The sequence below is a fragment of the Lathyrus oleraceus genome, chromosome 1 (genome assembly GCF_024323335.1).
Source record: "Lathyrus oleraceus cultivar Zhongwan6 chromosome 1, CAAS_Psat_ZW6_1.0, whole genome shotgun sequence".
Classification (NCBI taxonomy): domain Eukaryota; kingdom Viridiplantae; phylum Streptophyta; class Magnoliopsida; order Fabales; family Fabaceae; genus Lathyrus; species Lathyrus oleraceus.
This window is the reverse complement of record NC_066579.1, coordinates 11956302-11967688: the sequence shown is the minus strand read 5'-3', so window position 1 is coordinate 11967688 and position 11387 is coordinate 11956302. Positions and strand designations below refer to the sequence as shown.

Genomic DNA, 11387 nt, shown 5'->3' with positions numbered 1-11387 from the left:
CTAGAATTTCTCATATCTCTGATTGAGCTAGCCCTAATCTCATAATAATTCTAAAATTAACGAGTTTTTTAATTTAGTCTTTCTATTTATTTATTTTTGGTCTGGGTCCCTATAGTAATACATTACCACTAGACCAACCAAATCATTTATTTAATTTATTACAATATATATATATATATATATATATATATATATATATATATATATATATATATATATATATATATATATATATATATATATATATATATTATTTTTATAAGTATGAATTAAAATAAATATTTTTATTCACAAATATTATACATCAAACACTTACATTATATTTGGAGAAAAATCATATTTTATTAATTTATCACTTTCTTCATCCATATATTATTTCAAATAATTTTTAGTTTAATTGTTTTTTAAAGCTGGAAAAATATAAATACATTATCAAAAAACTTTAATTTTATAAATAAAATTTTGATTTACAATTTTAGTTTAAAGTAACTTTAAAAAAAAAAAACTCGATCAAACAATACTTAAAAACACTAACTTTAACAGCGTTCTTGAAAGCAAATAAAAACCCTCTTAAAGGTCAAATTTTGGATAGTAACCTAACCTTTGGATTTATGGAAATGGCACTTTCTAGTAGTTGAATTATAAACAACAACTCGAACAAAATAATATAGTAGAATATAACATTTGTATACAAATAGTTATGATAATGTAAAAGATACAACCTAAGAATATTATTAAAAATACAATTAATTTATCAATTTAGAGAAATGTGTTCCTACTATAGACTAGACAATGAATAAAATAGAATATATTTTTATTTTAAATATTGTTGGGATATAATAAACACATGCATGAGTTTGGTTTTCATTGATAACTCATGTCCTTAAGTTTTGTTGTTTAGGCCACCTTTAGAATCTCTCCTTTGTCACCAACCTCCTGGACCTTTCCAATCCCGACCACTAATATTGTATCCAAATTTATAGTCATTTCCATTGTTATTATCTATTAAAATTTTATTGTCCTCAACTTCTCCTTTTATACTTATGCCTTGTCCACCTTCTTCCTCTCTTCTACCATCATTCTCTTTTCCATCTCTCCAATATCTCCAACCATCTATTCCAGTTTTGATTTTGAATTCTTCTGTTACTCCAACTACAAACCAACAAACATGTTTTATTAAATATAATTATAATAAGAAAAAAAAAGTTTATACAATTTATATATATACTTTTATTCTCATCTTTGGATGTCTCATATCCCATAGTATAGATGAAATTTAGTGCATAAATAAAGAATATGAAAGTAAAAGACTTGATTTTCATCCTTTTTCAACCAAGTATATATTGGAGTCCAATTTAAATAAAATCAGTTGCTACTTATAGTGATCATCAAACAAGACTTTTAAAAGAGGAATAAAATTAATTAGCTTGTTTCGATAAACAAATAATGTACAATAAATTTGTTAATATATATTATTTGGCTGATTGTGAGAATAATAGGTCAAAAATATCTATTGAGTAATTGAAGGGTTTTATTAGAACGTGATTGGAAAATGATGTAAAAAGGTTTTTTGAGACAATGACAAATAACAATTGATTAAAATATTTTATCATTTCTTTACTCGTCTTAAATATAGTTCAAAATATTTGTAGAATTATAATAGTCATTATAAAGAAAGAACAAAATATTCTTCATATCAAATTATCTAAAACAATCAAAAAATAAATAGTGGTATATACGTGCATATATTTATTTCCATTTCTTATCTAAAATGAAATAGAAATTTTTCACCAAACTTTTAATAAAATTACATAATTCCTATAAACTATTATCAAAAACCAGTTGATGTTTGTATTTTAGATAATCACAACTATTAGAAATGACATCAAGGAACATTATCAAAGGCCACATTTTTTGGTAACCTTACTCCAATCTCTCAATTTTTTTCCACTGTGAGTGATATTCATCCACTATCTCATATTTGTTATAATCAAGATAGTTTGAAGAATAATGACCTAATTAGTTTTGATGATGACAAATAAATAAATAGAACAGTTGTATCCTTTGGTGTTAATTTGAAGAGTAATAGGTTTCTTTTATGTATTTTGTTTCACAATGATCAAAATAAGAACGCTCAGACTCTTTGTTTTGAGAGTAACACAACTTTTGGCTAAGTGTCTCTCATAACAAGTTTCATTGGATTGTCAGATTACTTAAATGCCTCTTGAATTATGGATAACAATGTTAACATGATAATACTGTTGAGAATGTATCAAGTGTAAGTAGTATGGATAATAGTCACACATTGATTGAAAATGTGAAGACTTGAGCATTTATAAGTGAGAGAACTCACTCACCTATCACCTTAAGGTCTTGGGTGAATATGTAGTGTGTCTCTCACAAAGGTGCTGCTCTAGAAAAGAAGTCTCGCAGTGTTCAATGCTCCCTAGTGAAAAACTTCCCCAACAAATGGTATCATGAGCCTTTGGTTCGAGAAAAGGGACCGACTTACTTGTATCGAAAGTCAACGGCGTCACAAGGGTGGTGAATAAGAAATGTTTTGTTGAAGAGTGTCAACAACGGTAGGGTGGTGAATAAGAAACGTTATGTACGGTACAATAGTTTGTGGAGGTAAAAAGAGATTCCACTTGAGGGAGAGCATTGTGGACTCATACTTGAGGGGGAGTGTTAAGAATGTATCAAGTGTAAGTAGTGTGGATAATAGTCCCACATTGGTTGAAAATATGGAGACTTGAGCATTTATAAGTGAGAGAATCCACCCACCTATTACTTTAAGATTTTAGGTGAATATATGGTGTGTCTCTCACAAAGGTGTTGCTCTAGAAAAGAAGTTATGTGAACTGTCTAAACCTTATACACACATTATTGGTTTTGATGATAACAATATGAAATATTTTTCTGCTTTAAGCATTATTAGCCCGATTCACCTTATTCAATCGAAGATTAGTCTAATCTCTTCTCCAACTTTGTTGCGAAATTGAAGAATGTTGTAGGTTGTAAGATTTGTCAAATCCAAACTTGAGATTATAGACTTTTCTTTATAATATCACAATTCAAATTAATAACACTTAATTGCTCAAAATCGGATTTGGTTTAGAATATTTTTAAAATTTATGAAATTTTGCTAAATTTTAACACACTTTGAAATATGATAGTCACTTCTAAATTGTATGAAATCAGAATTTAAAGTTGGTAATTTTGTTTTAAGTTGTAAAACAATATTTATACATACATAGAAACTTTCATGAACTAAAGCAATACTTTGGAAAGGAACCATAAAACATTACAAGGCTTTATTGATGCATAACTTCATGAAAAAGTGTCTACCGACAACATGTATTCAGTTACACAAATGTGATAATCGATTACCACTCATCCAAGGTTCAAAAAATTCAGAACTTATAACTAGTAATCAATTACCAGAAAAAAGTAATTGATTATTGCTCTATTTTCTTGGAAAAATCAAGTTTAAACTATCATAGTTCACATGTTTCTATCTTGTAACTTTGAAAACATATTAGCTTAAGTTTTAATGATGATTAACCTTTGACTTAGATAATACATGCTATTTTTCTATTGATTATTTGGTGTCTTCATCTTTTTCTTCTATGTGATATTGTTGTTTTCATCAGAACCCAACCAAGTTCCTAAAAGAGATCTTCTTCACAACCTACCCCTTTTTAATGATGACAAACTATATCTTTTGTATTTTTTTATCCATGTCAAAATCTCCCTCTTATGTTGTATGACTCCCTCTTTGATTTGTAATTTTGGAGTGTGATAACCTGAAAGATAATTTCACAAAAACATAAAACAAAATACCAGACTTTTTCTCCCCCTTTTGACATTATCAGAATGGAGAAAAAGGAAACAAAGAGAATAGATGTATGATACAACCATAACATACAATAAATCTTATAATCAACCAAGCATGAATAAACAAAGAACAAACATCAGAGTACCAGAGTAGATAATTAAGAGTACATGAAGATGTGATGCTAACAGATCTAAAATGCCTAAAAATGCTAAAAACATAATACAAAACAAAAATGATTACTCATTATATCCTCCTCACCACCATCTTCTAGAAATGCTTTAAGTTGATCTAACATATAAGACATGTATCCAAGTCTTACAGAAAACCATCATACCTTTCAGTCATAACTCCAAAGACTCTAATCATTCGGTTAGTAATGATAGTTTTAGGGCCAGAGTTATATGCATAAGAAATATAAGTAAATGGAGCAGATGATGATAAAACCATGTAGTTTTATGCTTGAACTTTTTATCCTTCGGATCCTGGAATATACCTATCTTGTTGATAACATCTAAGTCAATCAGAGTACCATAAGGGTTCAATTCTAACTTGAGCTCTCCATTTTTCTCCACATTTCAAAATTCAAGGATGGCATAGATTCCCCTTGCATATGGTTTTGTTATTCTATTAATATTATGCCTACTTCTACTTTTGACAATCTTGATCTTGGTCCTTTGCAGCATACATGTTTTACTATTTAGTTAGCAAATAAGAGCGATACTCACCCTATTGGAGTAATGGGAGATGTGTTTGTTCCAGTTAATGACTTGATTTTTCCTACGGATTTATACATTCTATAAATATATGGAGAAACAAATTCAAGAAGATCACCAATCATCTTGGGTAGAGCGTTCATGAAAATAGCGAAAATAATAGTTGATGTTGACGATGACGATGGAACCATGTCAATGGAATTTGGTGACATTGTCGCAAAATTCATCAATTTTTATGCTATGAAACATCCCTTGGAAGAGCATTATATTTTTAAAATAGAGTTGCTTTCAAAAGTTATTGATGAAGCTTATTCTGATTTGTTTTCAACTGATTTTCTAACTTTATCTGGTTTTGATGATATTTAGTCATGTGATGATTGTACTAACATTAACCTTTGTGTTGTTTGTGTGGAGATTGATGTTTCCTTGCACAGTGGCAATGTAAATGAAGTTGTTTATGCAGTTGAACCTCTTGACAGCCTGACTACCCCAAACATACCGTCCATTGAACATCCACCTTCCTTAGAGCTGAACCCACTTTCTGAAAATCTAAAATATGCTTATTTAGATAGGAATGAAAAACTTCCGGTTATAATTTCGTCTAGCCATGACCGTGATCAAGAAAATAAGCTTTTTACATGTTTTGAAGAAACATAAGAAGGCGATTGGGTGGACCTTGGCCAACATACCAAGTATTATCCCCTCCATGTGTATGCATAGGATTTTTCTTGAAGAGTGAGCTAAGTTACCAAGAGAATTGAATTTCACAAATCCATTTCATTGAGAAATGGTAAAGAGTATGAAATACCAAATAAACAAGTTCAAGATTAGACTAAACAAGGGGGGAGTAAGAATTCCTCTAAAGAAAAGGAGGAGGAAGACCATAAAGTTGCAAAATAAACCCCTTGGTTGGGAAGGCAAGTAATGAAGGACTCCACTCTATGTTGAACATACTGAAGACTCCTGACACGACACTTGCTAGTGTAAAGGTGTCTTTTGACGTGCCAGGAGTCAGCACAACATGAATGTTTGAGCAACAAAGACAAACTCCACATTTGCCCCAAAGAATTAGAAAAGAAAAAAAAGAAAAAAAAAGAAAAAAAATTAGAAAATTCATGGAGATTCTAAAGTAGTTTCACATCAACATACCATTGATTGAAGCAATACAACAAATATTAAACCATTCTAAATTCATGAAGAATGTGCTGCCAAAAAGGAAAAGAGTTTGAGGGTTTTCCAATGTGGCATTACCTTAAGAATGCAACCAATTTTTTCAAAGGAAGTTTCCTCCAAAGTTGAATTACTCAAAAAGCTCCACCATCCATCATAACATATGAGAAACATTTTGTGGAAGAGTCTTGTGTGATATAGGAGACAACATGAATCTTATGCCTTTATCTACTTCAAAAAGCTTAGGATTGGAGATGAAGGGCCTACAACCATTACAATTCAAATAGATGATAGAATAATATGTTACCCTCAAGGAAAAGATGAATATGTGATGGTAAGAATTGACATATTTGGTTTCTTTGCTGATTTTATCATCATGAATTTTAGTGATGATGAAGATACTCCCATTATGCAGGGGAGACCTTTTGTTGCACCTGGGAGAACATTAATTAATGTTGAAGAGGGAGAACTCACCACGGGAGTCGATGGGCTTCAAATGGTGTTTAATGTGCTTAATGCTTTAAAATATCTAGAACAAGACGTAATTGACTGCTCATTGATTTCTAGTAGGGAGTCACTAATTCATAAACAATTCATTAAGGATAATGATGATCTAGAAAAAGCATTGGATTAATTAGAAAATAAAGAATTGGATAAGAAATGTATTGTGACTAGACCAATCTTACCCACGACAAGATAGGTGAAAAACTATGAAACATTGGAAGTCACACCAAAAATTATCAAAGACAACGTGCCTTCCATAGAGAAACCACCTGAAGTGGAGTTGAAACTACTACCTCCTCATTTAAAATATGCTTATTTACAGTTAGGAAATAAATTTCCAGTCATCATTTCTATTGACTAGACAAAAGAACATAGATGTTTACTTTTGGCACTTTTGGGAAAGTATATGAATGATATTTCTTGGAAAATGTATGACATAAAAGGGACCGGTCCCACAGTTTTCATGCATAAGATACTAATAAATTGCAATACTATGAATAGTATAGAGAGGCAAATAAGATTAAACCTTATCATCACTATAAATGTTGGACTTTGCATGCATTTGTTTCTGATATAAAATATATAAAAAAAGGATTAGATAAATAAAATAAATTTGCAGTTATATGATCAGAGATTATATTAGAAAACTAACCTTGAATCAATTTTTTTCCTACTCTTACAATCCATCATAAAGATCTTTGGCAAAGTAAATACACTCTCACCAACCACACATTAAATAAACCTAATTTTTTTCTGCTCTTGCTATCTATCATAGTGATTCTTTTACTTATGTAAAATCTCATGGCTCTCTGATTGGACATAGAGAATTTCACAACAACGTTTGGGTTTCATAACAATGTTTACGTTTCACAACGTAACGTCCTAGATATACATGGGTGATGTCCGCGCTCTAATTGGACGTAGAAGGTTTCTTATGGATTAATATGTTGACAATATCTTGAGCGATGTTACTCTATAAATGGACGACAAAGATATATTGAGACAAAATTTAATATTTTTTCCTTCGGTTTTGTAATAAACCAATGTCTAATATTATTTCTTTTTGAATAAAAATAAACTAAAATATGGACATATTCCTTTGGTTACTAAATAAACCGAGGTAATATAATTAACTTTGTATATTAATAAAACATGAAATATATCCAAAATATAACATTGTTTCCTTTTACAAACTAAACATTTGGCAAGAGGTAGAACAACAACAACAATAAAAACCAAAACAACAACAACACCAACAAAAACAACAATATTATGTGAGATGGATAGCAAGAGCAGAAAAATGATTTGTTAAAGGTGGGTGTTAGAAGAACAACAACACATAAACGAAGAATTTTTCTGTCTTGATATCCATCCCAAAGAATGATGTTTACAAGTATGGAGCAGTTGTATATATGAGTTAGGTTTAGAGAAATACTTGGTGAACAAATTCTTTTATAGTTAAATTTGGATAGTATACCCCCACTTAATAAGGAAACCGATGAACTATATTATTTAATAATTAAATAAAAACTAAAACAAAAAAAGGCGTCGCTTTTAAAGAAATAAAAACAAAACATACTACTGCTAGGATTTGAAGCATGTACACCTAACTAATTTACCCCTTGATTTATTATAAAACCGACGTTAAAGATTGTTATTTTTAGAAATAAAAATAAAACATGAAGCGTACATGTATTCTACCTTGGATTTTTGTTACGTCAGGTGAAATCGTTGTCATAAAATGTATTATTTGTAATAGTGATTTCATAGTTTCCATAATGAAAACCAAGTCAGGTATACACATTTTCTGAACTCCCAACCGTCTAACCAGATCTAAAACCATAGACGGACACCTAAGTAGCACTAAGGAACATTCAAGCCTCCCAAAAATTTTATGCCACGTGCATTTCTTCACTTCACATATCACAAAGAGGTAAGATAAACTTTTGGCCACCATGACATAAGCTGCAAGAACACCTTACTAGGTCCAAGATCACCCTACGCCTTAGGAAATTCACCCTAGTAGAAATTTTATTCTGCAATAATTTTTAGGAGAAGACCACCACTTTATAAGCTGAAAGAGAGATAGTGAATAATTATGATGAGAAGAAAAAAAAAGGAGAAGAGACTGAAAGACTCTCCCAAACGAAAGATAGTGAATAATTATGATGAGAAGAAAAAAAAGGAGAAGAGACAATGGAAATACTGGAAGAAAGCATGAGAGAATATGTCAGAGAGAAAAAATAAACATTATCCTCACTATGAGTCCACCACCAGAAATCACTCTTAAGGGAGAGAGATGTACTATCGAGGAAATGTAAAAGATCCATGAGCAACGATTGCTCCCAATAAAGTAAATCTCTCATTCACTTAAAATCACTTAAAATACCACAGCAAACCAACATTAGTTAAAAAAACTCATTTTTCTCACTTTACCATTTTTCTGAAGAGACATTTCAAAAAGTTTGGGAAATAAGTTCTTTATGGGTGTTAGACCACTCCCGAGAACGCTCAATGAGGTGAGCACAATATATCCAACCTTTTTAGAAATTCCCTCAATAAACTAATAAGATCAGACATCAAATGGAGTCTCCAACGAAGTGTTATATAACTTGATAAAAATATTGATTGAATTAAAAGTAGCGAGTTGAACAAGTTAGTATAACATAAAATTGTATTTTTTATCCATATATGATAATATAAGTGTAAAATCTAAGAATATTTGTAAAAGTACTATAAATTTTGGGAGAGGTAGTTCATCTTATTATAGATCATACATTGAGTAAGAAATAAGTGATACTTTTATTTTACATTAAGTATGAGATATGATACAAACATGCATGAGTTTGGTTTTCATAGTCATTTCACATGCCATCCATTTTTGCTGGTAAAGCCACCTCTCGAACTTCTTCGTTCCTAATTTCCACCATTATATCCACTTTCACTATCTATTCCACTTTGATTTATCTCACCTTTTTCTTGTCCACCTTCTTTGCCTCTCTCACCACCATTCCCTTCTTCATCTCCCCAGAAAGATCCTCCCCAGTCTCTCCAATCATCTTTACCACTTTTAGGTTCTTTTATTGCATGCAAAACATCAAACAATTTTTATTAAATATAATAAATGAAGAAATAAATTGGACATACAATATATAGCTTTTTTATTGTACTCACTTTTTCCTTTTTCACCACTTCCATGTCCTCCATCTTTGTCTCCTTCACCATTATCCACTTCTTCATCTCCCCAGAAGGAACCTCCCCAGTCTCTCCAACTATCCATCCCAATTTTTGTTTTGGATTCTTCAATTGCATCAACTGTAAATTAACAAACATCTTTTATTAAATATATAATATTAAAAAAGTCACATATAATTTTTATATATAATTTGATTCCCACCTTTTAATGTCTCAACTGCCACAGTAGAGATGAAAATTATTGCACAAAGAAAAAACATGAAGATAAGAAGCTTGATTTTCATTTTGGATCAACTAGGAGTATATTGTAGTAAAATATGAGTAAATAAGTTCATATTTATAATGATCATCGTACAAGATATATAAGATAAGAATAAAAATATCTTAATCAGTTAAAATATATTAAACAATAAAAATAATAATAATATAATTTAACCGAATGTGAGAATAATAGGTCACCTGTTGAGTAATTGAAGGGTTACATTATTAAAGGATTAGCAAACGAGGTAAGAAGATTTTTTATACAATGAAAAATAATAAGTGATTAAGACGTTTAATCATTTCTTTAATTTTAAATATTGTTCTAAATTATTCGAAGAACCATAATAGTTATTATAAAGAAAAAACACATTATTCTTCATACCATATATTATTATAAAAAGACGGAGAGAGAAACAAATTTCCAACATTTATCTTAAATGAGGTGGACACGTATCACTAATTTTTTTTTAAAATTACATAGTTTCTACATACTATTTTCGGAAACTTAGAACGACTTAAGGAATTTAATTTAAGTTTAGGAACTTTTTACTATTTCTTTGAACAATACTTCTTCCGTTATAATGAGTAATTTAGTTGATCTTTTTACACATATTAAAAAAATGAATAATTGAAAGAGAGATAATGATATTTTTAAATATCCTTATTATGTATTGGAAATGATAAAAATAATATTAATTAGAGAGTAAAATTGAAAAATATGTATTAGAAATTGAAATAATTCATTCATTTTAGAATACTTTTTTATTTTAAATGGATCATTCATTGTGAGACGAAAAGAGTACAAAATGTTAAGACACTTTTAAAGGACGATATCGACCAAAGAAATATTATGGACAACTATTGGATAAATAGCGACAAATTGATCGGGAAATGATGACAAAAAGAGGAACGTATCAAATAGCATGATCTTGTTGATACAACACAACTATAATGTCAGAATGAGAATATATGAAGAACTCTAAAATCTAGGATGAGAACATTGAAGCCAGCATGTAGGACAACTATCTTGTATTGGTCAACGTGGTTCTGTTACCCATCAGCTTTTGAAATATTTGTTTCTATTGATGCTTAATGCGTTTGCCTAGGACTAATGTGAATTTATGAGACTTTTTTTTTTGAAAATCCACCATAATCTATGGAGAATTATAACAAATCTTGATGAACATGATTGTTATCACTCACACAATGACAATGAAAAGAACAATCGAGAAAGAAAAGAAAGAACGATTGAGAAGAAGAATATTTTTTGCAGAGTTTCTCTCTGCCCACAACCTGTGGAAAACTTCTTTATTCATTTTGCAACTGCAAAATTCTGTGAATACAATATATATCTTCTCTATTACAAGAATAGGGGTTACTCCCTCTATTTGTAGATTTAGGTTAACTTACTCCCTAAGTCAAAACTCAAAACTATAAAAACCCAAAATAATTAACACTACTAAAAATAAGTCTAAGTTGAAATCTCGTGTGAAGAAAAAATACTTTGACACACTAATACAACTTGACACACTAGATGATTCGACACTTCCTTACTTCTGTGGAGCAACCTGTTTCGACATAAAAAATTACCATTCAACATTTTTTATATGAATAGTAAATGAAAATCTTCATAAATAATAATTTCATTTTCATATATTTATATTGTATTTTTTGAAAAAACAACTTCAAATACAAAAAGGAATAAA

General features: G+C 29.9%; 1 protein-coding gene across 1 annotated transcript; it reads right to left on the bottom strand.

Annotated features, from left to right (window-relative positions):
- Positions 1-9052: 9052 nt before the first annotated feature.
- LOC127127533 (uncharacterized) lies at positions 9053-9755 on the bottom strand. The gene is made up of 3 exons (XM_051056772.1): positions 9623-9755; positions 9400-9540; positions 9053-9302 (listed from the first exon to the last, which is right to left on the bottom strand). Exons 1-3 carry the CDS (start codon positions 9702-9704, stop codon positions 9142-9144), a joined length of 384 nt encoding a protein of 127 aa, XP_050912729.1. The 5' UTR covers positions 9705-9755; the 3' UTR covers positions 9053-9141.
- Positions 9756-11387: the final 1632 nt, after the last annotated feature.